General features: G+C 38.2%; 1 protein-coding gene across 9 annotated transcripts in view; it reads right to left on the bottom strand.

Annotated features, from left to right (window-relative positions):
• Positions 1–15,419: 15,419 nt before the first annotated feature.
• Positions 15,420–27,871, bottom strand: part of meis2a (Meis homeobox 2a) — a 114,966-nt gene continuing 102,514 nt past the window's right edge. For 3 of the 9 annotated variants that reach the window (XM_048537494.2, XM_048537492.2, XM_048537495.2), the window contains 3 exons: positions 21,925–21,983; positions 19,467–19,577; positions 15,420–16,802 (listed from right to left, as the gene is read on the bottom strand). In XM_048537494.2, the coding sequence (XP_048393451.1) occupies positions 16,516–16,802; positions 19,467–19,577; positions 21,925–21,983 (457 nt within the window). In that variant the 3' untranslated portion in view covers positions 15,420–16,515. Of the gene's footprint in view, positions 16,803–19,068; positions 19,165–19,466; positions 19,578–21,924; positions 21,984–27,871 lie in introns of all 9 variants that reach the window. The other 6 variants (XM_048537498.2, XM_048537500.2, XM_048537497.2 and 3 more) reach the window with 3 other exon arrangements.

Raw genomic sequence — 27,871 nt, forward strand, 5'->3', positions numbered from 1 at the left:
GCTGGTGAAATTCAGCAGGTCTGTTAGGACCTGTGGAGAAACAGAATTCATGCTTCAAATCCAAAATGATTTGTCTCCACTAGTTCTGAAGAACAGTCACACTGAACCCGAAACATTGACTGTTTCTTTCCGCACAGATGCTGTCAGATCTGCTGAGTTTTTCCAGCAATTCTTTCTTTTTCTACAGATAGCCTGCAATGCAGTACTTTGCTGTTATTCTTATACTTGTAATGAATTGCTCCATTGTCAATCTGTTTGCTTTTATCATCCCTCAACATTAATCTTGTAGCTTTAAGGTGTTGATTTTGAATTTTTGCAGACGTTACGGTTTTAAGACACCAAACAATGTGGAGTATTTTATCCGTGGCAATTACTGTATTGATGCATGGCTCTTACAGCTATATTACAACAGCCTGTATTTAGATAGTGTCTTTAATGGAGCAAGATATCCAAATCAGTCAAATGCGAGATTGTCTCAGTCAAGTCCAATCCTGCTTTCCATCCCTAGGCACACCACCAAGACAGGGTGCTGGATAGCAATCAATAGGAAAAACACTTGCAGATTTCTCTCCTCTCTCGTTCAATTGGTATTGAAGTCAATTGTTGTGTAAGATGACTGGCTGAGGATCCCTATGGATTACACTTAAGGCAACATGTACGATATTCTGTGCCATTTTTGACAATTTACCTTCAAGAGAATATTGATACTGTTGAAAGTGCTCACAGCAGAAGAGCAAGGGAATTTCCAGGGATTCCAAATTCTGGAAATGAACAGAATTAAACTTATTCCTGCATTAGTAAAGTAAGTGAGGGATCACGGTACATGTCTTTATAATGTTGAAGGATAGGTAATGTTGCATTTTGCTGAACTTAAATTGTGATAATGCAGCTGAGAAACATGAAGGTGAAGTTGTTAAGCTCTGGAAAAGGCAAGAAATTTCTTGAAACCATGTCGAATAGACACCCATCAGAAACATATCACAGATTAATTCCTTGGAAATCCTTAAAGATAACAGTTTAAGGTATGATTGTTTCAAATAGTTATTGTAAGGAGCAAGCTAAATAGGCCAAAATGTATTGTTCCATAGTTTCTTAGATTTCTTATTGTGTAACGATTTCAAATGTTGTTGCCCTAAACGCAGTTCTGTTGCTAAGTACAATCACAGCCTAATGAACAGTAAATGTGGGCATTGGTCACTTCAGCTTTGAGTTAACTAATGATCTGCATTTCTGGCTTGTTTGTATGAAGCATAGGAATCTCTTACCAAAATTGGGTGGAAATTTTACAGCATTATGCTCATGGATAAAAGTGGTGGCATTTATACTCAAATGATGTTTTCTGACCTTTACATGAGTATGAATCTAAAGTGGTCATCCAAAGTTGTTAGGCTCAATATTTTAAAAGACAATTTAGTAATTTTCCATTCAGTTGGTTTTTGGTACAGTTCAGTTGTTAAAGTGTTTGCAGGTTCAGTGTTAATGATGACAAATAATTTGTTAGTGGATAAGATATCTAAAAATAGGTTAAATGGAATCCCTCTATTTAAAAAACTAAGTAGACTATCAATGCAGCAATCCATCTACACATTAAAAATCTAACTCCAGTAATGCTCCAAATTATATATTTGTATACAGTTGATCTGATCTTAGCTGGGCTCGTCATAAGACAGTGAGGCTTGGATTCACTGAGGTATATCTATGTTACAGTCTGAGCGGTGACCAAATTCCAGGTCTGCTTACCATGTCCACATCAAACTATTTTTTTATATCCCTGTTTGCTACAAGGGACATCAGTTAATCTGCAGTCCATGTATGTATGGAACAAGTGAATGATGAATTGTTTGCAAGAAGTAACATTTCCCAATCCCTGCAGACAACTGGCAATGGAATGCAGACTTTTTCAAGTAGCAAGGCTACCCAAGGTCCAGGATGTTATTGATGGCACCCAAATGGCCCAATGTGCTTCAGATGCTCATTCATGACCGCAAGGGGTTATGTCTCTACTAATGTGTTACAATCTGCACAGGATCAAAATGGTTTGCTACCTACACAGCAATCCTGAAGCCATTACTTTAAGCTAATTAGGCACCTCACCATTATTTGATCTAGAATGAATTGTGCAAAGTCGGCTCCGAAGAAGCTAATTGTACCATGTGTAGTTCCAGGTAATGTACTTCCATAGCAAACACGCTTGGTTAGTAGTTTGAACATAGACCAAACCAAGTCATCATCAAACAGGCAATAGGTGTGTAAACACTTGGACATTCAGATGGCTACCTGTCGTACAATCTTATCTCATCAAAATCTACAACACAACTTTGGCATTCAACAAGGTGTCAAACTGAAGCAGCCTGAGGAAGAAGACAATGCATGACAAGGAGATAAGTTAGTGGAGGAGGAGTATGTTAAAGACACAGATGCTGAAGAATTATTTTCAATTGTTGGAGCTGTTTATTGTGGTGTTCTTGAGATATTCACATGCTAACTGTTGTTACGAAGTTGAGTAGAGATTTTTTATGGTGGAAGGCAGGAAGCTAAAATGTGTGATTCCTTTAAGAGATTTGTGCTTCGTCTGTACTTAGAATTTTAAAACATTTTTTGAATTTCTGTCTGTGAGCAGCGGCTAAAATTGCCAGTACAAAGAGCCTCAAAAAGTGAAACAAGTGTATCAAAAAAAACCTTACAGGTGGCAGGCTAAACAGCAGACTTGTGGAGCTGGACGAGCACAACAAGCCAGGCAGCACAGAAGAGCAGGAAAGCTGACATTTCGGGTCAGTACCCTTCTTCAGAAGCTCCACACTTTGTATTCTCCGACTTCAGCATCTGCAGTTCTTGCTATCTCAGTCTTGTTTTGATGTTGTGACAAGTTTGAATTTGACCAATTAATTTAGGCAAAGCACCTCGCAACAGTGACCTGAATTTAAATTTGATGGTGTTGACAACCTGAAACCAATCATACTTTCAGAATTTGATTATGTAATTAATGGTATGTAAGATGAGGGCATCATTTGGAAAGTTGGAGAGAGCCAACTGCCATTTGAAAGAGAGACAACTGCTACCTGCCACAGTCAGCACCATTCAGCTCTCCGAGAAAGCCCGTCTAATTAATCAAAGTATCACGGTATTTTAACTCAAAATCCTTACATGAGAAATTACAGCAGAATTAATGGGAGAAAGGCATTTGTGAAGAGAGTAGAGACAACAAAATATTCCAGTAGACACTCTGTGCAAACTTGGAGAGATTAAGCTTTGATTTATTACTTCTTATTAATTGGGTTTATAATAGTGGGACTTGTCTTTATTTAAACTACATTCCAATAGAATTTAGACCAGTTAGGGCATAGTTAGTAGCCTAAGGGGGAACTGTCAGTTTGTTAGTAATTTTGTTAATTTGTTCATTGTTGGGTTAAATAAATAAATTATTTCTTATTACTTGTAGAAGTCAGGGATTTTCTTTATATAACCACTCTTTGAACAGGTTATGAGTAAAAAGGCAATCTTTTCTAGGTGTTTTGGGGGTAATTATTAGGAGTGAACCTCTAATCCCATCATAGAAGATTGGGGCTTGTGTTTTAGTTTTAATTATTTGAGGTTCAGCTATTCCCTGTTGCAACACTGTCCAACTGCCCACTCCTCCCTATTTGAATGTATGCTCAGGAATTTGTCCTAACTTTGACCCGTTAATGTGCTGCCAAAGGAACAAATCCTGTTGGCTTTTTTGACAGTAATCTACAATTTAACTCTCAGATAAAGTAATACTTTAGTGCAAATAGGCATTGTTTCCCTAAATCTGATTGGCTAACATGAATAGTAAGTTGTCTAGGTGGCAGACTGTGGTTGACATGTTCCAAAGACCGGTTGTGTGTCTCTTCTCCTTATCCTCCAGTGAGGGGCTGTACATCTTTATAGTATAGCCTTACCTTGCCTGTCCCTGCTCACTTTCTGTTCAATTACTGTTATTATTGAAGTGATAGAATAAGTCCTCAAAAGTCCGAAAATGAAGGACTTGCATTTATGTCTTACCTTCCATGACCAGTGGCTGTCCCAAAGTATTTTGCAACCAGCTAATTACCTTTTGGAGTGTAGTCAATGCTCTAATATAGTATACACAGTAACTATTATGCACAGCAAGCTCCCACCAACAGCAATGAGATAACGACCAGTTAATCTGATTTTATGATGCTGGTTGAGGGATAAATTTGGGTCAGAATATCAAAAATAACATTCCTGTGTTTTTTCACATTAGTGCCTTGGGATCTTGTAAATCTACTTGAGAGGCCTAACAGGGCCTCGGTTTAATGTCTCAGCTGAAAGTGATAATTCCCACAATGCAACATTGTTAAACAAAATTTGACTTTGTTACTGTAAACTAGTGAGTGGATTGAAATAAGAAATGCAGAAACAGCCCAGATCGGACAGAATCCTCTTAACACATCCTTAACAACACATTCTACCATTTTTCAAACTACTGATGTAGGCTAACTGGCCTATGTTCTCTGTGTTCTTTTCTTCAACAGAAGATGATCTTAAGAACACAGGAAGATCAAAACCAATCCATTTGCGATCTCTTATGAAATGCGAGATTCTAGGTTATCAGATCCAGGGGATATGTTGGCTCTTAATTTTTTTTGTCTCTTGCTAGTTTACTTTTTAATTCTGCTCTTTCCTTGTTTATCAACTTTTCAATAACTCTTTGCTGAATTTTAAAATCGTCTTCATCATTAGGTTTTGGCACCATTATCAGCCTTGCCCTTTAATGCTATCTTTAAGTTTTCAAGTCAGTCATAGTTGTACCATTGTTCCCAAGGCTTTTTATTCCTTAAGAAAATTTGTATTAGTTGTGAATGTATTTTCATCATATATGTCTTACATAAGGTTACAGTGGGATTCCTGCTAAAAGGCAAGCTCCCAAAGAGAGGCATTATTGATGCCATGAGTTTGGCCACAGAATGTAAATTAGGTTGACCCTAGGAATACAGACAGGGTCAGCACACAAATGGTCAGATGTGCACTAATGTATTCTACCAAAATGGAGGCCTCATGAAAACTGGGGCATAACTGAGATGGGGAATTAAGAACAGGGTTCAAATTTCTGTTATACTTATGTTGCATATTTGTCTGCTTTGATAATTTGAAAGTTAGCGTATGCATAGATTTCAATTACATAATCAAGTTTTAATACAATGGTTGGACTAATCCAGACAAATATAAAGCTGAGAAAAGAAATTGCTTAGCACTTAAGCACCTTCCCATGAGGGGTTTTGAATGAGGAAGTAATTGCAAATAATTCAGTTAAAATCATATTTAATTGTGTATTTGGGGAGAAGGTATAAAATGGTATTTGCAGTATTATTAATTATGCTGCATTCAGATGACAAGAAAGGCTGGATCAAAGAGGGAAGAGCAAGCAAACAGAAAAGTGATGAGTGACTATGAAGTGATGACAGTGAGCTCAGCTAGAAAATGGAGCAAGGAAACATAGCTGTACATCCTGAATACCAGCTAGTTCTGTACTGACCAGATTAAGTTGCAGCGGGCATGAAATGTTCATCAGCATGGATCAAGTTGGATTATATTTGTGAAACTAAAGGTCACTTGCAGATTGGCAGGTGACCTTGAGTGAAAAGGTAAGGCCTGAGCTGGTTTTTCAACATTCCTGCTTAGATTTTCTATTACCCCCCACCCCCCATGCCTGTACATGCACAGTACAAAAAGGCAACACTGCATTCTCAGGAGATGAGATTAACTATATGAGTTAGGAAAATAAAATTTAATTGTTGAATGAGGAATGTGCATCAGAGAGACAGTGGGTAAAACTACGATATTACAAAAACAGATAAAAACCTGTAACTTTTTGATTTCAGGAACTGTCTCTCAATGAGAGTTGTACAGACTTCAATTTTGACTAAAATTCTAAACTGTTTCAGCTTATTACGGAAAGAATGTTTATGGCAAATGTTTCGGAAGTAGCACTGTACACTGAAAGATATGAACGTGAAGGAGTCTAGTATTTGATAAATCGGTCTGTTTGTTTTTTTTATCCTGCTTCTTTACTAATCCTTCCCCCACCCTGCTTTAGTAGGTGGTTTATGTGAATACATCACTGCCCAGTTGTTCAAGCAGTTGGACATTTTACTCCCAAGCAGAAAGTCAAGAGTTCAAATCACAGCCAGCCTGTCATTCACAGTTGCTCACCTCAGGAAGTCTTTGGCCTGTTTTCTGTCTGACCATATGCAGTTTCTCTGGGGTTTCTTTCCCTTCCCCAACAACTAACAATTGGGCTAGGTGGTGCTCAAGATTGAACAAATGGACAGGTTGTTTATTGCCTGGTCTTATCTTTTCTCAGCCTATTTTTGACATGACTGTTGGAGATGCATGAAGAACAGGATTCAATTCACTGTAGAAAGGGGATGGCATTTCTAAATCTTATTGCATATAAGTTAGTATTTCCTGTTTGCTGCCTACAGAATACTATCGGGGGGGGGGGGCATGGAAAATTTGTAGCTCAATCACATCCTACTTTCCAACTGAAACAGAATGGTAGCGAAACAACATGGTAAATATTTGGGACCATAAATATATCATCAGTTTCAAAAAAAAAGTTGATGGGTTTTTTCCCCTTAGGAATGTCAACAGATGATCATTGATGTAATATATCTGTATATCCAAAGGCAATTTATCCATTGTTTTCAGTTAAATATCTTCAAATTTTAGCTTCTGTTTGTTCAATAGCAAATCAAAAATCCACTTGTCAGCTGGGACATGATACAGAGCAAGGGGATTTGTAACGTGGATCATAAACAACGCAAAACAAAGCAATGAGTGCCAGTGTTCATTTTATTAACAATTCTGGTGAATGCATTCAAGTGCTTTTGCATTTTTGCCACTTTCTAGTCAGTTAGCAAATATCGCTACAACAGTCATTTAAGATTAACTTACTGTAATGCCAAAATTAATGGAATTATGGACAGTATGGGTATTCATGAATGGTAAACTATCCTCTGCCACTGACTGTTATTAGAAAAGTATATATTGCTGTCAGTTGCAGTCTTTGAAGCTTAAACAAGTTCTTGTCACCAGCTACTGCTTTTCAGCACCAGTGTTTCTGGCTGCTAACTGGGGCTCCTCGTTGCCAAGCAAGGCTTCCTGTTAAAACTCTTCCTTCCAGCATTTATTTTAGTGACATCTCTTGTCATTGTTACTAAGGATATGATGTGTAGTATTGCTATTCGATCCTTTGTTTGTAAAGCATACCTTACAATATGCTTTACTTGCAAAATGTCATTGACCTTAAACATTTAAGTTAAATGTCTGCTTGCTTATGATTGTTATTAAATGACGTTTGTTTTCATGATTTAAAAAGAAAATTGAAACATTTTAATTTTGTGAATGAAATATTTAGACTTCTCATTCTGTTTATGGCTTATGTCTTGATAGATTGGCCATCATATGGATTCACCTTTTAAGATGCCAACAAAACTTCCAGTGCATTGTTTAAATTTCACTTTCTGGAGCCTATGTATTAGTTCCAACTTGTAAATTGATTCCATAGGATAAATCTTCCCCATATCAAACGTGGCTCTGTGGAGTTCAGATATGCAAAACAAATAATATAGTTACCATGGATTATATTTTCTACTGAAATATTTTTGGCTCGTGGACACCCTTTTTGTAATGGATTTATTCTAGTGTCTGATATAAATTTAAAGCATAATTGCATTTATTAACATTTATTTGCAATGATATTAGTATCATAGTAAATATGTGAACATTACACATATTCTTCCCTCCCCAACCTACTTTCCCTTAATTCCAGATTATCAAGCTCTTTTATAATCAGATCTCAGAAATGTTTCCTTCATTCGACTACATCTCTCATTCAATCCTTCCTTCCGTTTGCTATATTGTGGTGCGAGTAACATTTTGTTTTGCTTTGGGATCTCTGTTGACTGGCTGCTAAATTAATAGTTTTAAAACAATGGTGACACATGGTTTGATTGTAATGTGCTACTACATCTATAGGAGAAAAATGATCAAGTTGATCCTGGTAAAGCATTTTGGAGATCAAGTCAAAGGTTGACAGAATATTTTACAGAACAAATTTTGAACTTGCTTTAATTTTGTGGCTGAGGGAGAGATACTGTTGCAAATGAATTCTAAGACAAGCAAATGGATAGATATATCATGTTCGCGGCTTAAATGTCGTGCGATGTAGTTATTTGTAACAATCTGTTCTTTGTGGATTATTCGCTGAATACTATACTCCCCGGCAAACCTCAATTACTGCAACAATAGAATTTGCCGGCTGTTTGAGATGAGTATGAATAGCATTGTGATTCAACTTTAACCTGAGCCAAGATGGCTTTAAATGATCAAAATTGTTGCAGTAAAGGGTCTGGGTCAATGTTTAAGCGATACAATATTGACAAAGCACTTTCTATTTTAATATTATTCAAAGATTGCTCGATGGCTAAGTTTGATATTGTATCGGTGAAAGGCTTAGCAGCCTTTTCTCACTAGGCATTAAGCACGTACTTTTGTTTTTTTTGTTAGGGTGATAAATGTGGTTGAGCATTGAGTAGGTGTCTAATATATTTTGCCTATTAACTGAGCATGCGATTTCATCATTTATTTTCAACTTAACGTGGGATGGATCACGGAATCCGCTTTCTTACAAATTTAAAAAAAAGTTTTGAAATCTAACTGGTGTTGAGCACTCATCATTGGAGACGGGAAAGAGCGTCGGCGAGTACTGGCTCAGAAATGTATTCCTATCGAAATACTATGTTTGGATTAATTGCGCAGGTAAACACACCATCCCCGGAGACTGGGTTGCTCGCTAGTTGGCCGATGTTCCAGAATATTAACTTTCGTCTACGATGCCACAGGGTAGCCTGCATGCGTACGATGTCAGTAACTTTTGCATCTCTCCGCCTCAATAAAACAAAACAATGCGATCGTTTCGCAGAGGTACTGTAAATAGCTCGCATTGCCCTTCAGAGCCCAAACGTTACTTCCTATGGGGATGAGCACTGTTTTGAGGCGGGGGGAGGGGGGTGGAAACAAAGAATCGTGATTCTGCAACGATTAACTGCAATGAGCATTCTAATTCTCACCTTTTTAAAATGCTCCAAATTGTAATTGCAGGGCAAGAAACCCCAACGTTGGAATTGAATTGAGTCGGGTATTTTTTGCACGCTGTAACATACCTGCGGGGTTAGGCATCCCATACCTGTAATGTGATCGCTTTCCATTGTCTTCCTGCTTGTGTGTATATTCCTGTGTGTGTGTGTGTGTGTTTGTACATAATTGATGATTAATGCTGTCCTGATTCTAAACATTATGTATGAATGGTTGGGATTGTTGATGTCAGCTGCCCTCCTCCCCCCCCCCCCTCACGTGCTGGGCTGCCGGTCAGTTTCAGGGGTTCCGCACAGTGCCACTGGGCAGTAGGGGGCGCTCCAATGTCGCCTCCTTTGGCTATTATAAAGGGGAGCTATTCTACCGACATTCCAACCCCCCAACCCTCTTCCACTACAACACAAGTGTAGACAAAACCCAGCTCTCAATCCAAGACTCTTATACACAGTTATCATGAAATCTTCGTGCAATTAATAGCACATTAGCCCTGAACCACCCGCGGGCTATTTATAACCTTTTATTTCTGCAAAAAAAGGAAAAAAATATTAACGCAGAGTGGAAAATAACAACAATTTGTAAACGATAAATTATCAACATTTTTGCGCCTGTTAGTTCCGCTGATTTATCTGCCGTGCTTTGCGACTCCCGGAGCGATAGTGTATTTTTTTTACGAAATTGGTCAAATGTTGACAACCTTTAAGCCAACGTAACACCCAAGATTAGTGAGGAGAAACTAATGAGGAAAGAAAAAGGTCTTGAAATTCGCGCGTCGCGCCTGGGGCTTCTAATTAAATCTTAGCAGATTGAGAATAGCCAAGATTCCTCAGACAGAAGCTGCAGGCAGAACTTTATCTCAAGTTTTATATATGCTTGTTTTTCTTTTAAAAATAGACCTTTCCTATTATCTAAGCGACGCTGAATGCTCAACTTGGTCGTCTTTTGCAGAGATGCCGATGATTCAATCTCACGGTTTTGCCTTCAGCAAATGTGATTTACTAATTAGAATATTTACATCATTAAGTTCGAGGAGAGAGAGGCAAAATATTCGTCACTCATTCTTCTAGAGATAGGCATACTGAGTGTGGAACCGTCTCTAATTCAAAAGGCAGTCGAGCAGAAAAGGCTATGAACATTATCCAGCTAGTTATTAATCAGCGCTTCTAATAGCTCGCCGCTTTCCTTGTTACAGCAGACTTTAATTTTTTTTTGCAATCGTCCATGTAATATTGATAGTAAGTATTCTGCAGATCAGGCGGCAGACTTTTTTGATTGGCCATGCGTATTTATAAATCAAATTGCTAATGGGAAAATGATGGGCGTTTTTAATTTTATTTGCATTTCTTTATAATAAAATCATTTCGAACAAGAAACAAAAACGCTGTGTAAAAAGCGAGGGCGTTTATCGAGTTGAGCTAACTGGAGTGTTAGAATAGTATTCGTTTCTCTGTCTTTCTTGCCTGGGTGTCTTATGAACTCGGAGTCTCCACAGAACTGCAAATCTTACATGTAACGATGGAAAAATATTACAAATAATAAATAGATTGATAGCACTATTAACCCCTCCTCGTCTCTCGGCCTCGATCTTCAAAAGCAGATAGGAGTTGGCAGTTACCCACTGGGGATAATTATGTTAAAAAACATTTCCCCAGCTTTCTGCGGGAATAATCTGCGGCCTCTTGTATTTATATATAGAAGTACATAAACATGCTTGTTCTAAATAAGAACTGAGATCCAATAACCTGATTGGTGCCGCCAGGAAATTCCGACTTTTTTTTCTGATGAAGCAATGATTGTTTACACTGTGAGGAAGACTGCTCACCCTCCTCAAATCTTCAGATTATGTGTCTCCTATCATTAACCTAACCTTTCAATTGTGATACAAACTCCGACATCCTGCTTCATATTGCATACATCTGTATTGCAAGGCGATGTGTAATGTCTTCATACATAATCCGTTAGGTAAAAATCACCCAAGCTCTCTCCAGTAGATACAGGAGATAAAGACGTGACTCAAACCCGAAATGAACGGTGTACGTGAGCTGTTTTCATGTACACTGAACTCAGTGGAATATGTTTAGTATGTTGTACACAAAACCAACAGCCTCTTGAAGAGAAGGATGAAACTTCCTTACCTATAGATAAAGATAAGCTGACGTCACCTGTGTTTACGCATTTTATAACAGTATAACGTGCTTTATGTTCCAATTTGCACATTGTTATTTTCCACGATATTGTGACTATGCGCTCGAATTTTCCGATATACAAAATTCCTACATAGACCCTTCTAATGTTTGTTCAATGAGACGTTAAGGATCCAACTTAAAGGGAGGCTCATTTTGAAACCGATCCACAAAGTACAGGTTCAGCAAGAATTGAATTGGAAGGAAAGCTAAACGTGTAACCTGCTATAACAGACTCCTGGCATTCCGGCAAATAATCAGAGCCTATTAACTCAGCCTGATTGCACAGAGTAAAAACCCATCAATCCACACCGTGCAACTTGGGTAAATATGAATCATCATTTACTATATCGGCAGTTTAAATCAAGACTTTTAAAAGCACATCAACAGCGAAGCAGAAATTTGGATCTGACAAAATAAGATGAAGTAAACCTTTCCAATTCTCCCGTTGCCAATTTTTGATGTAACGGCTTCTGACTGAATTCAATTCGGTGTTAAACGTGACCGCACAACAGTTGCAAAACTTAACAAAGGGACTAAGGGTAATCATTTCCTCCATATTACATCGATTTCACGGAAGAAAAACGACATTGAAAGGTACCGAGAAAGATATCTAGACGCCAAATTCAGCTAACGTGCGGTATGGGAGGGTTGCTTATAGCTTCCTAGAGCTTCTCTCACAGCCAAGAAGTATTTCAAAATATAATTGTTAGGGATCAAGATTCTAATTGGAACACATTTCGAACTGGAAGTTTTGTGATAACGCAAAACTACTGTAGTCAATCTTTCTCTTAACTGTCCTTAAAACAGATTTCGCGTTCGCTTTCAGTTGATGAATATTTTATGGAAGATTATAAAGGCTGTACAATTTAAGCTGGAAAATAAACCTTCCAAAAATCAAAGAACGTACATAAACACTGACAAATGACGAAATCAGAAGTAACAGCTTTAGAAGAGAACCGAATGAATTGTAGATAATGGTGCGCACATACAGAGAGGAACTGAGACCTGTAGTCCGGCCATTTATTTGCATTGATTTACTTGGGCGATGAGCTAAAAGCCAAGATTCTTCAGAAAGCGTTCACAGGTAATTTGTCATAACTTCCTTGAGAGGCAGTAACACAATCCGAATTGATTCATTTTCTCCTGTTCACATTGGTTATTTGAGGACATTTCAGGCTTCGGAATAGTAACCTTTTTGCATTTGGAGGCGAAAGAAAAATCTGACATAGGCTAAAACCAGACGTGAATCGAGTTTATAAAGACGGGGTTTTTTTGGCTATCTTTTTGAATGGGACCAAGAAGTTGTTTTTTGTTTAGAAGCGTTTTCTAATTATCCCATGCCTGGCTCCCGTTTTCATTGATCATTCCATATGAGATAATGCAATTATAAACATCAATAGGAGCTTGCTGCGGGAATCATTATCTGGTGACAGTGATAAATGATCTCCAGAAATAGCGGCGTTTTCTCTGACCCACTCTGGGCTCTAGGGGTTGGGAATACACGTAGTCTCCATAGTAACATGTTTACAACTAAAATGGTTGTTTTAAAAATTCCAAAATGGTAAATGTAGGGGAAAAACAGACGATTCAAATGTACTGCCTTTTGCTTCGCTGGTAGGAACACTTCTTAAGTGTAAATAAGTTGTTAGTGAAGACATAACCATTATTGCCTTATCATTCATTTCGGTAGTAATTTATTGGGGACGGGCTCCAGTAATCAAATCTAAAGAAATCTGATGACTTGCCCTGTTTAATTTTTTAATTTACTTACGATATAAAGATATAGTTTTGCATTTGCAGTTGTCAATCATGTAAATATAATTTTTTGTTGAACTTTGATTTTTTTTATAGATTTCCGCCTTAAATTGCTTTAGTGGGACTATTTGTTTCATTTTAATCAATTTCTCCAAGAATACATTATCCCGTAGCCAACTTTCCAGTTTGATACGGGTGTCCTAGGGTCCTGGCTGATCTACAGAAAGAGACCATTGCCGCCAGCACAAAAAGCTGGGTTTGTTAATCCCGTGGATTCTCTCTCCTATGCAAATATGAATTTCGCGTTCGCGGAGTCCACACTGTAATATCAATCTGTATTTTGTTTTAAAAAAGTCGAAAAATAAGACTTTAAAAACTCCATGATTTCTCACGTTACTTTAGTAGTAGTTCAAGAACAAGGTTTAGAGAGCTGAAGGAGATACAATGGGTGGGTCCAAACTCTGCAGGCCTAATTCATCATTCTTTGTGATTTTACTCAAAAGCAAACGGGTCCCTTTCAGTTTTAGACTGTAGCACAGTTGCTCATTTTGCGACCTACCCCCATTCAGTAGAACTAGCAACCCTTTGACGGAGTATGACGAGAACCATTAGCTGGCGAAATTGTTCTCGATCTGCTTCATAAGAAAGCATGGGCTTAAACAAAACATGCATTGTTTTAATTTGTTAACGAATAGTCAACCGAATAAACCTGAGGCCAATTGTTATAATTAAACACCAAGAGCGTTTGAAAGAGATTTCAGGCTTCACGGCAACAAAATGCGGACGGCTTCCTTTTTTAAAACTCCAGTTTTCGGAAGTTCGCTTTTTTTTTGTGAGTGAACGTACTGGGGTCAGAGATGATCTAGGATAGCCACAAGTACCGTGTATATTTAAGGAGGAAGTCATAGAGCAGTTGTTGCTGCACTGCACCCGGGTACAACACAGGAACAAAAACAAAAGTGATAAAGCTCAACATGCTAAGTGCACAAGAAATGCGCGCTGGCTTTCTGACCGGGGAAGGACTAGATCTACCTAGAAAATCCGAGCCTGTTTTACCAGTCCGGAGTGGGAGGGCGGGAATTCGCAATGCAAACCGAGCGATTGAGTTAGGAAGAGAGCAGCACAATAACAGCGAATTTATAAAAGTTGGAAAACTAGAATCGAACTTTCACCAGCGAATTCCCGGTTGATAGAGAAACTGCAACAGGCGACGGGTTTAAGCTAAGTTTCCAAAATGTGAAGAAGATGCAGCGAATGTGAATGAAATGAAAATGAATATGACTCACAGTCAGCATATACGAGCCTCCAAAAGCAAAACACTTAATGATTAAACGCTTCAGAATGTCCATTGGATGTCTGCAGCCAAAAAGTAAACTTTATCCATGACTGTCTGTACATAACACATTTTAATGGTATCAACCCAGGCTCTTTTTTTTAAATAAACTTTTATTAAGAAGCTCTGTAAACAAAAAAAAAGAAACCTCCAGGGTTTTAAATACAATATAACTCACTTCAAATGCTGCCCGATCTGAATTTCCACATTTCTATAAATATGTTATCCCCAGTCCCGCTACCATCCTGGCTTTGCAATAAGAACTCTGGAGTAATTCAGACTGTTTGATTTTGAGGATCGGAAATCCTGGTTGCAATCAGCTGACATTTTTACACGCTCGCTTTGGTGGGAGTGTAGACAGGAGGTTGTGGGGGAAAGGAGCTGTGTGAAGGCTGGCTTGCTTAAACTGAACTTTCAAGATTTAAGAACCAGTGAAAACACAATTCTGGGGGACTCTAGAGTTGTAAACATCGCGACACGAGGATATAGAAAGATTCTGTAAATTCGAATTTGGTGCCGAGTATCATTTTTCAACTTCGATTAAAAAGTAGCTACTGATAGAAGTTCGTCATGCGAACAGCCGGATTTTGTACGCTCGGGGTGGTGCTTGTGTAGAAAACGCTGTACATGTTTCTTTTTAGAAGAGAAGTTACCCTGTCTCTTTTGTTTTTCTGAACGCTGGTAAAGTATTCCACAAGTTTCCTTTCCATAGAGCCTAGAATTTCCAGTTGCTTTTCTGCTCAGAAAGAAAGATTTAAAAATCTCCTGCTTTTGTGAAAATAATGGCCATTTCAGAAGAAGTAACAACCACATCTTTCCAATATCACTCATGTGTGTCTGGGATCAGATAGTAAACCTCACATCCGTGGGTTAAATGTGAATCTGACAGGACTGAATTATCCAACAACAGAACTAAAAACTTTAGCTGCACACACTTCTGGAGGAGTCTGTTGTAAAGTCCCAAGAAAGTTGAAACCATTACAGGTGTTATCAAACAGAAAAAAATCTAAAAATGAAATATTTATTACGGCATTTTGTGACTGAACACCTTTTAAACATACGTCACAGTCCTCATACAAGTATTTATGTAATCTGACAAAGCTCGCAAGAAAAACAGCATTTTCTTCTAGTGACACGTGCTGATAAAAGTAAGGAATTCATTGACATACAATACCAATTCCACAGCAGATTTGATACTAGCAAAACATTCGTTATTTCTCATTGAGGTAAACACATAGATATCTAACATGTAACAATTAATATACTGAACTCTCTGTACCAAGTATGTTACAGTATTTTTTTTTAAATCGTTGCTTGTTCCAAGCAGTTTGAGTTCATTTAAAAAGGTCTGTTTTGGTGCAAGACCAGCAAAAGGAAATTTCATTGATAAAAGTCTGCCCAAGAGCATTCTTAGTTGTTTTTGTGACAACATTTTCTCAATCCTGAGGCCCACAGCCATAGCAGGAAGCTGCTAATTTGTCTTCAGGTTTCCATCAACAAGCTCTTTGAAGAAGAGTCAACCAGAATATGATCAGACATAAGCCCTTCAGGTGGACCAAGTAGGCTTTGTTGTGACAGGCCACATTTGTTCCAGAGAAAATCAGGTATGTTAGTGCATTCTCAAAACCTTTTGCCTATGGCTGCATCCAAGGTAGTCTCTCAGATCTTCATATTAGCGTCTTCCTCTGTGGCAAGGTGGCTGGATCTGGGCAATCTGGTCTGAAACGTGGCTCCATTTGCTGTACGAGGACAACCATTTTGGAAACAACACACATAGTGTGGAAAAAGGATAACTTTCTTTCTAAAAACTATTGGAAGCAACAGAAATAGAGTGATCAACAGAAATGTACAAGTTAACTTAGTTCCTATATTTATGCTACAGTAGTGATAAATCTTTCAGTCCTTTTCCAGAGGAACTTTACATTGGAGTTAATTTCACGTGAAGAAAGCTTTTGGCTTCACATTTGCCTGGCCTTGCCATTGGTCCTCTGCTGGCGTTGAGTGAAAACAAAATCACAGCTCATCTGGAATTCCATTAAGTGTCAACATCTGTTCAAAGTATAAAGTCTTACATTTTTGTTTCTCTCTCTTTTTTCCCTTATACTATTGGGCGTGAATGTCCATTACCTGTCCCCCCACACTGGGGTCTACAGGATTTAACATTGTGGGGCTTTGTGCTGACATTGGCATTCCAGGGTGAGGCGGGGGTCCTCCATGCATCATCATGGCCGGGTGATGTGGGTGACTTGGGAGATAGGAATGTATTGGGGGTCCGTGTCTTAACTGGGCAGGGTGTGGGGTCATCTGGGGAGGAGTGTAACTTGGCTGCGCCATACTCATACCCATAGGACCACCCTGAGATACATAGTCCCCTGGCATGCCTTGCAAACCTGAAAAGACGAGAACAAACAATTAAAATTTATTAACACTTTTGACAAATGCATTCCTTAAGAGCTTATTCTTATGTCTCATTAGCAGCTTCCTTATACGGTCTGCACGTACATCTGTGTGTATACAGTTACAATGTTATTGATGTATATGCATTATTACACATTGCAGATATTTTATGATAATAAATCAAATGCCCTAGTCACAATGATTAATTCAATAACCATGCATTCAATCTTACTCATAGGTCACAGGAGATACATCGGTTCATGAAAGAAAAAAGATCAAGTTACAGGCAAAAAGAATACAGGGACCAATAGAATAAAAAACTAAAGATTAAGCAGAATCAGAGAAGATATTGTTCAAAGAAATATGGCAAGGAACCAAGAAGATATCTACATGCAAGACATCTGATGCAACGAGAGCTCCCTTTCACACACGTAGTATTTCCAAATAAAGAAATCCTTTTCAGGAAAATGAGGAAAGTGCTTCTCATTCTATTTTAGGAACCTTTTTACCAGTAGAGTGGGCTCTTGTATTTTCCTCTCCATGATATATAACTGAAACTGGAAACAGAAAAAGGGGAAAAAGGAGCCAATACCTGTTGCTGAGAGTGTGAGATATAAGCATTTATGAGGAAATATCTGCCAGAAAATATTATTTAAATCATTGATTTCATCTATCTAACTTGAGCTAATTTTAATGTGGAGCTAAAATAGAAGAATTTAACGTTACCGTCCTCCATGACCTACCAAGAGGATTCAGAATAGGTTTTAATGACACTATATGACATTAATCTAATCTAAAAACCTATAAGCTGTTTTCATTGTTTTAAGTAGATTTGTAGTACATTAGTAGCCACAGTGGTAAAACCATACTGAGACAATAATACTGTCTGCACTCTGTAATAAGTCGGACTCAGCTCTGTTTATTCTAGCACAGCGGCATGCTCACTGGATGATGATAATTAAGTACCAAATATACCATATTGTGTGGCTCCATAATCAAATAAAAGGAGGATAATATTATCTGTATTAAGCCATTAATGTAATTGGTTATGAAGCATAAAATATGTTATTTAATTAAATAGGCCAGAAATTATATGGCCTATATTAAGAATTATCCAAGCTGAGAAAATGTTGTCTCAATGACTGTTTTAGGGAACACTGCTTTTAACATTTTTCTAACTGCATCAGTAAAGAAAGGAAGGCACAAAATTGACTCCATCACTAATGTACTATGGTAACCTCCGCAAAGATCTCACAAGAAACTATAACCATTATTTTAAATAATCTGAAACAATCCAGTGCTGTTGAGCGACTGCACAGAAATTCATTTTTTGTAGGTAGAACATACAACTTCGAGTACAAAAGGATTGAAGATGATTTAATAATGAAATAGTCTGCCATTCTTTTTCAAATGTAAGCATTAAGCTCAATGGTAGCAAAGAGTTACAGTTATTAAATAAAACCTCATGCTCTGATGCCTTGGTGATGTATTGCTGTTTGCTGTATCTGAATTCCTCAAACATCGCATACATTGGACACACTCCAACTGATGGATTATTTAGAATGCAGCCAATCAGCTTCACTGCAGATTCCATTCCTTTACTTGCAGTCATCTCTTAATGTCTGCTACTGTTTCATTTTACACTTTCCTTTGCCTTTATTTTAATCTTGCTTAGTAGGCGATGGATATACTTTTCACTATGGGATGGGGGTGTGGTGGTGGTGGTGATGGGGTCACGGGGGTCTCCAAGTGAGAAATATATTGTAGCACCATATTTTGCCACATATCCAGACTGCAGATTGGGAACTGCAACATTTCATTTTTGCATATAGGATAATTCATGCATCAATCGTTTCCTGACAGATTTATGTCACTCAAAGGACAGTCTCACTTCTCGTTTTTATCGCTTCATGAAGCCTGGTTAATTTCTCTCAAGTCAATTGGTGCCCTGAAGATGTTTCTTTTCCCTTAAATGTCCCAATTGTTCATTCGCTGCTTGAGTTTGATTCTCTGGGCTTCATAATTAAACAGAATTACTCCAGACCTAATTTGCTCTGTATACTGTAAATTAGTTTGGTGACCTTTTGCAGCTTGCGAAATGGTGTCAAATGTCATGAGATAAATCATTAAAACTAGCCCTTTATTGGAATAGCATGCAAATACGGGCAAGGAGAAAAAATTTGGTGTGTGTGGGGCGGTGGGTATTAAAAAAAATTGCACTACAGTAATAGACAGAATAAACAGCCTGATCGTACTTACTTCCCCCGTGCTTTGCGATTGGTTAACTAGATGAAGGTTACATGTAGTGCCATTGCCCATCCATGCCCATATTCATGCCCATTCCACTCATAGGTCCTAGAAGGGAGATAAAATCCAAGAAGATGCCAGAAAATCAGCAAGGTCGACTATTCAATAGTGAAAAAGATCCCTTATAATTTTTTTTTGAGTATTTTAGGATCCGTGGGGGTGGATAAATTCCTCACAAATCTCTTGTCTGAAGGATTTGTTTCCCCGTGGGTGCAAAGAAGACAGGCAAGGCAGGCAGCAGGCAGAGAGGAAAACCCTGTGATGGTGGGCATGACAAATGGAGTGGATGGGCGGGATAGAGAAGGTGATGACGCTACACTTAGGGCATGGAAGGACTGCACAGGGCTTACCAGCAGGCCGAATTCCCATATGTTGCTGACCATCCAATACAAAACTTCCCATTGGTTGACCCTCTGGACTGTACGCTGCTCCTTGGCTTACTGAAGGATCAAGAAGAAAACCTGATTGTAGTCAAACGTGGACACAGAGGAGAAAGAAAAGACATACCAAACAATCAGCAGTTACTCCTGAAACAGCAAACACAATATGTTGTCAAACACCAGAAACTTAAAAAGCAAGTACTAGTAAAAAATAAGTTGAGCACCAAATACATTCGCTACCTGCGATACCTATCCCTAGCCACTTCCCCATACTGACAAATCCCTGAAAGGTGGAAACATTCCAAAGCTGCAGTCTTAGATTTCAAAAGCACACGTAGTGTATCGCATAATGCTGTAAGGGAAAGGACCCCTCACCAACACCATGAAGATTTATTAACTTATTTAATGTAAGGATAAAGAATTTCTTGTGCTTGTGTGTCCTTATCTTTTAATCCAAAAGTTATGTAGCTGGGCGTTTTGCCCAGATTTTTCTTAATAAATTAGAATGACTAATTTCAGAAATTTCTTCAGTTGTATTCTAAGCATGAAGGCATTAGGGAACATATTTTTTTAAGATGAGAAGAGAAAGATTTAAAATGACATGGGGGCAACTTTCTTTACACAGAGAGTTGTTTGTGAGTGGAATGAACTGCCAGACAAAGTGTAGATGCAGGTGCAGTTAAATGTTCAAAAGACATTTAGATAACTTCATGAAAAGTAAAGATTTGGACGAATAAGGGCCTAGTGCAGGCAGCTGCAGCGAGCTTAGTTTAGGAAGATGATTGGTGTGAACTGGTTGGATCGAAAGGTTTGTTTTCATGCTGTATGACACTATTACACAACAATGTAACATTATGGAGACCAAAAGTAAATTCTGTAAGCAGCTCCTTACCGATTAATTAAGTGTTGTACTATCAGACTGACCTTGTCGGACTTAAGAAGCCCAGCTCCACAGAACTGCAAACTTACAGCACAGGGAATAGCTACCTGCCATGGCATCAGCCTTGTGTCCCAGTCCCGTACCCATTTAAATAGTTCCCTTAAAAAGATATTTAAACATTTTCCTTTTTATTTCTCTTAAGGATTCAACCATTAGAGATTGTGCTGAGCTAGCTGATTTGAGCCAGGCAGGAGGTAACACAAATGGCTTTAGCATTCCTGAACTTGGAAGAAGGTGAAAATAACATGTTAATGTTGAATGTGGGTAACGAAAGCATACAGCTTGGCTACGATGTCTGATACCTGAATACTTTCTATAGACTCACAAATAAAGAAAGACTCTTGGGCAAGGCGCTCAGATATCACCTGTAGGTCTGAACCACAGCTACAGCCAGTGCCATCAGCACAGGGAGCACAGAAATTATTCTTGCATGATTTCAAATTCACTAATATTTACTGTACAATGAAATTACATTTTTAATCTGTCTTATAAAATCAGAGCTCTCTCTGACCATCATTGCACTCTGTCTTCTGTTTTATTTCATTCTACACTATCACTCTGATCCCAACAGAGAAATAAGCTCTTCAAATTGTACACAATTCCCATGAATAAATAACATTTTATAAACTGAAGGAAAGCAGCAGGTGCATATCAACATAAAATCAAAGCAGTGTGATTCAGAATCAAAACTTCAATAAAGCTTTTCTCAAGTCAATGCAGAAAGACACAATTCTACAGTCAGCTGAACATGTCTTTTGTTTAAAAATTATTAATAAGCCAATTTTTAAAAAAAGTCAAATTAATTTTCAGCTATTTTACAATAGGTATTAACTTGAAAAATATAACATCATACCATCTATAATTTTCAATAAAGTAAAGGTAACAAGAATATAGGGGCTATGTCTTCCTCCAGTGGTTAACTTTGGGAAAAATAGGCCATGATAGTATAGTCATGAACACTGCCTAGTCTCACGTCTTTTTTTTCTGGTGCAATTATTGAACGGAGCAAAATGTGTTCCTTGATGTTTCATCCAACTGGCTGTGAACTGCAAATCCATTTAGTTGAACTTTAAGATTTTTCTTTAAAGTAACCCACAACTTTAATTAATGTTGATAAGTAGCAATGTTGCTGAAAATAAGCATGTACATTCACCAAGGGGTTGTGAGCAGTAAGGAAAGCAACAGTGGCTGAGAAAGACAACTAGTGAGTCAATAGCAGTACCCACTGAACAAGCTTTATATGCTACAAGGATGTTTGCCCAATTACCAATACCAACAGAAATAAAGCAGCCTCTGGAAAGTGAGGGTGGAGAAGTTCAGTTGGCACCAATTTAGCAAGATTGCTCCCTGCTTTGGGATTCTGGAGTGAAAGCCTTTCCAGAATACCCAGCTGCCAGGTTTATTTACCAGGTGAAGGGACTCCTGAAGAATAACTTGATGAGGATTTGTGCCTGCGGGACTTGAATATAGTTACTACTTGGGACTTGCCTGCTCGATTTGACTGGTCAATCATGGGTTGTACTATTCTTCTCCTGGCATTAATAAACCTGAAACAAACATGAGAAGGTGAGATTTTAATTTCTTAATCTGAATAATCAATATTAGAGCTCAATCTTATGCAGCATTTCAATTTGTTGAAGGCACTAAAAAGACAACCTGTTCACATGAGCACATTCGTCATCTGTTGATTTAAAGGTTTCTAATGTCAACTATTTTAAATGTTAGTGTTTAAGATAGAATGTCTGCCTGTGCTAGAGTCACAAACATCGTAAAAGTTCATTGCCTCAAATAGGTTGCTTTCTCCTCATAGGGGGTGCAACTCCCCTTCCAGCTGTCCATAAATGAAGACCAGGCGTTTGCCACTCTCTGCTTTCACAAGGTATTGTTATGTCAGCAAGCCCATCAATTAGGCTGTCTGAAGTTTTATCACCACAGCAGCAAATAAGTGCTGGTACAGAAAGGCTCCTGCTCATTCGCAGCTCCTGCAGTTTTAGACTGTAAAGTCAAGGGGTCATTTAGAGGTTAGTGACTGGCAACAGTGACCTTTTCAACCAAGATTTCCACACCCAGGGCAGAAAATAAAAGCAAATGCCCACCAGGAATGTGGGTATTAAAAGACATTTGAAAATAGATGACTTGTTTCTACAGATCAAAACTGACACCTTTTTTGGTGATTATGGTTTCATAGGCATTCAGACATGTATATTTTGCCATTTTGAGAAACAAGCGATGGAGAAGGATCAAAAATGGTGGTGAGGTCACCAAGGCATTAGGTCATTAAAATTAATGCTTTTCTGGAATACCTAACACAGGCTACTTTTCACATCGGAAAGTTCGACAATAATTGTATTTCGAGGACACTGCAAAGTGCTGCAGTTCTAAAAAAAGAGACATAGCAACCTTGGATTTTAGTTCTGATTTGATAAATTATATTACACCTTGACAGTCATCAACTGTTACCAGAAAATTCCCACCCTCCTGTTCTTCCCAAAGAGCCAGATAAAATGATTTCATAAAAGCTGTGCAATTAATCATTGCAGTGCTGTCTTTAATTTATCTGCTCCACCTCCCAGCCAAACCACCCCCCATCCAAAAAAACACCCTCACATTTTTTATTATCTGAAATGTTAGAAATCTCTATGCAGAGGCCAAATGTTTGCATTTGAAATGGAGCCAAGCTACTCCACTGTCTTTTATGTCCAGCTAAGTGCAAGAAATACAACTCATGCGAATGGCATGTAACAAATGTCTCATGGCTGTGAAATTGGGGGATGGGGAGAAAAAAATGAACAAAAGCCCAAAAAAATTGTCCCATGGCAGATTTCTGATGCAAAATGGCCATTGTCAAATTGCCTATTATTCTAAAGTAAGCATTCTTAGTTCAGAAAGCACCTTCTAAGAGGAATGTGTTAATTTTGTCAATGCTTTAGTAATGCATTATGAATTATTTTCCATCTGTATACAGATTATTGAAGGGCAATCCTCCAAAGATTTGCATTCTATCTTTGTTGTCAAAAAATGTCACCCAACACAATTACTTGTCTTGCCTAAGCTTCAGTTGAAAAGCCGCTTCAGGCATTAAAACAGGCTAAGCAACCGAAGAAAGAGATGTTCTTCAGGGAAATGGTGAGTCTTCTTTATAACGAGCAGTGCAGATATCATTAAATCAAAACGTCAGTAAACAAACGTCTGTTCCACAGTTGGAATACACAGTGACCCTGTTCAGAATGAGAGCCAGTTCAGTTACGATTATGAGATCCAAACTGAATTCAATTCATCCCGTGCTCATACTTGCCACCATAGTGAATTGCAGCAAGGCAAAATGAAATATTAAGTTATACATGTGACATGAGTTTCGGCAGATTTGTTTTTGATTTAATTCAACAGACATTGAAGCCAAATCTGAATGAAGATCGTGTGCAATAAAACACAATGAGCACATGATAATTCACTTTAGTCCTTAGGGACTTCATGGCTGGGCTTTAAAACAGTATTTTTTTAAAATAAAAGCTCTTAGTTTTTTTTTCTATACGAGGCACGTCACTCCCGAACTTGGTACTTCTACTCCAACTCTGAAACTCTTTAAAATTATACTTAAACAATTGTTAGTTCTGCATCAGGCCAGTAGATGGGGCAGTTTGCAAGAGCAGGGTTTATTCACCCATGTGGAAGGAAAAAGTAGCAAGACAGGTCCCACCCACTAAATTGTGTTCCCCCCATTGTGCAATCACAGATCATAGGCACTGCTGAAGTGGAGAACACTGCATTTCAGTGATCCAAGCTCTTGGGTAATGGAGGAAATGTGGCACAGGTTGCAAATAATATCAAACTAAAAACGAGAAAGATAGGTGAGCACTAATATGCAGTATCATGTAAAAGATCCAGTGTGGACTTAGTTCTCACTTCTTATACTGAGAAACACTAAGTGGATTGTGGACGGGGTGGGGGGAAGGAGTGCGAGAGTGAATAAAAAACTCAAGAGTCCCGTGTACTCCATTGAAGCATTTCTGGCTGATTGGCTACAAGGAGCAATGATGGTCAGAGCAAGCAACATAATCACCTTCTCAGTGGCTGGGGGATTTAAAGTTGATTTGGACTAAACAATTCGCCAACAAACAATGCCACATTGCGTAAAATATATTTATCAGGAGTGTTCTGAGAAGCACACTCGTAAAGGATGATGGAAGCTGATTCAGTTGTGACATTAAAGACGAATTACAAATCTATTTAAAGAGGAAACATTTGCAGGGCTATGAGGAAATGGGATGTTCGGTAGCTCTTTCAAGAAGCCCAGTTGTCATGATGGGCCAAATTGCAGACTGTTTTTTTAAAAGGAGGAAAATGTTTCAGGAATAAGTTTTAATCTTCAGTGCTTTTTCTAAGGACCTATATTTGTTCATGGCAGCATGTCACCCTTTATTCCCCTCCCAGTTTTTCTCAACACAAGTAACCCATGTGCCTACTGTACAGTCCGTAAGGGCGCATTATTTGCTCTTTGACCGATATTGATTTCGATTCTAACAGCATAGCTGAAAGAAGTGGGTAATTATATCTGTCACTAACACAAGATATTTCTTGTTTAAAATGCATACAAACACAAACATATTACGATAGCATTATCGAAGGTAACTTGAGTTTGCTCAGCCAACACTTTCTCATTGTAGAATGCTAACTTGCCAGGCTGAGCTACGCTGTTGTCAATATAATGCTAATTCCCTGCCCTCCATACATACTGAGCTTAAATTGACATTAGAAGGTGTGTACATTTACTCTAATCTACCATTGGAATACATTCATTTGCACTGTTTATACTTGACATTTTGATTTGAACCAAAGGCAATTTTAAGTCTAGAACCAGGGAAGTAAAATGCAATAAGATTGCTGCATCTAAAGCTGTTCTGTATTTTCTTCAGTTTCCAATGCTTACTTAATGCTGTAATGTTTAGAATTTGTAGGTTGCTTTTTCAGATGTCAAGTGGGAAAAGAATGCGTGAGGTGTAGTGTAAATTATACTTCAGATCTTTTGGTGTCCATACTTGCTCATTTTGAGCACAGTAACCTTCTCCACACTAGCCTCACCGGCAGACTAATGTGTTGCATCCCTTTGGGAGTTGATTCAAAGCTCTGTAGCTACACTCCCTTTTATCAATCAGAATACGGGCAATTGAGATTATCAGACCAAGCAGATAAGACTGTTTTCTCTCCTCCCAAGAGCCGCTAATGGTGTGTGCATATGACACACAAAAAAAAACTCCAGAGATGAGAAGGAGACTTCAATGTGCTCCTGTATCACATCAGAGTAATGCACCCCTCCTCTTTCCCCTCCCCCAGTCATTTCTCCCTGCCGCTATCCAAGTAATGGGCTGGACTAAATTACTAGGTTTTTCTTTTTACCCCCAACCATTTTTATTATTTACATCTGGTAGTCTCCTTATTATAAAGTCTCTCTTGCTCCTCTTGTACATACTCGCACATAAGGCTGCACAGAGCTGCAAACCATTATAGTCCCTCTCAGCATGGGAACTTCATACTGTCTTCAAACAAATAATTACAGGCAAGGTTAAGGGGTCACATAGAGGTCATATCTTTGGATACTCATCAGAATGTTTACGTTAGTAGCAACAGTGGTTCATTTAACATGCGGAGATTTTAAAAAAGTTTAAAATGCCAACCAAATAGAAGTGTCTAACTTCCACCTAAGTAATTCTGAAAACTTAATACACTTTCGTTTAATGCACTCACTAACCGATCGCTACAATAATTATAATGATTCCACTTCAGTTGCCTTTAAGAAAAAAAATTGTGTGGTGCCTATGTAAGGTTGACTTTCTCTTGCATCAATGTTGAAGGCTTATGGAACCTCTTTTTCTGTAATTCACACCACCCAGTTTTCTACTTTACTAATTCAGCGCCACACCTGGCAACTTCTATTTTTAGCATTCTGGCCCTTAGAAATCTTAGTGTCAATTTGTATTCATCTGGAACACAGCCCAAGTTTGATTGTCATTTCAACTTAAGCAAAACTATCCTCCAAAACTAGTTGCTTAACCGGTTTGTGAAATCTTGTAACTGATAAACTGGGATATACTCCCTAAGCTGAAAGGTACATCAATTAGGTCCTGTCACAGATAGAAAGCTTTAATAGGAACAGGCTGATGAATGTTAATATCTTAATATAGTAAACTATGTTTGTATGAAAAGAGAATTTTATTTTTGTTTTGGCGAGCCAGTATGATTTGATTTCTCCCTATGCAAAAACATAAATGTTTGAAGCCTAAGTGAGCAACAAGAATTAATAACAACTGCTGAATCTTTTACGAAAGCAGTTGTTACAAATAGAGTTCAAGCTAAAAGAGCATGTAATTAATTGTTTATCCTTGAGAAAACGTATGACCAATCCAGCTACTACAAGCTCCTGTAAACTTACAGGCCTGATTTTCCTATTCCTGCCTGGGGGCTGTTGGATCACATGGACACAGGAATACTGATTAGGTATGAGCTCTGCCAGCAAAGGAACCTTCATTCAGAAAGGGTGCTCCTGCCCTTTGATTTTCTATGATTTGCTACATGCAGATAAACCAATGGCCCTATTAGCCTGCTATCATTAAATGCCATCATGACTTTGCAGTGTAGTTTAGAGAGATAGTTGAACTAAGCATCTTAGTTATCAGGTATAGTTGAAACAACTAGGATTCTACAACTTGGATAAGCATATGGACGTACATGGAATAGTGTAGGTTAGATGGGCTTGAGATCAGTATGACAGGTCGGCACAACATCAAGGGCCGAAAGGCCTGTACTGTGTTGTAATGTTCTATGTAGCTTAGATCAGCATAGACCTAGGGTAAGGATGAGCTGATTAAGGTTAATAAGATGAACAGAATTGATTGTTCTATACAGATGTATAATCTTTTTCAAGGTCTAACAGAAAACCAAAAGAAATGTCAATCCCTTTGGGAGATTATTTTTTGTCTTGCACCATCCAACTCCCTTTTCCCATGCCACAACACTCCCAAACAGCTTCTCTTTACATATTCTGATCTGGGCAGCATAGGGTTGTGTACAGAAATATAAAATATGGATTTTATGTTTCCTGCTCATGAAACAAAGGAAAAAAAACTGCTGAACAAGCAGAATTCAGAAAATTATTACTACCCTGCAAGTAAAAGTCAGATTTCTATTTGTTTTCATAACAAATATTAATAAATAATAACTCATTCTCTGTCTACCTTGGCCTGGAGAATATACAGGAATTAGAAGCAATTTCATTGCACTTCTTCACAAAGTTACAATTATGAGATTTGTATAATTATGATGTTTTGGCACTTTGTCTTTAAATATAGGGTAAGATTAATGCAGGCACATGACTGTACTGAAGTTTGCCTGATGAGGCACTAAAGATTGAAGGAAGGCCTGGTTGTGTTACTGGTAAGTA

This window comes from Stegostoma tigrinum, chromosome 10, assembly GCF_030684315.1.
Source record: "Stegostoma tigrinum isolate sSteTig4 chromosome 10, sSteTig4.hap1, whole genome shotgun sequence".
NCBI classification, from domain to species: domain Eukaryota; kingdom Metazoa; phylum Chordata; class Chondrichthyes; order Orectolobiformes; family Stegostomatidae; genus Stegostoma; species Stegostoma tigrinum.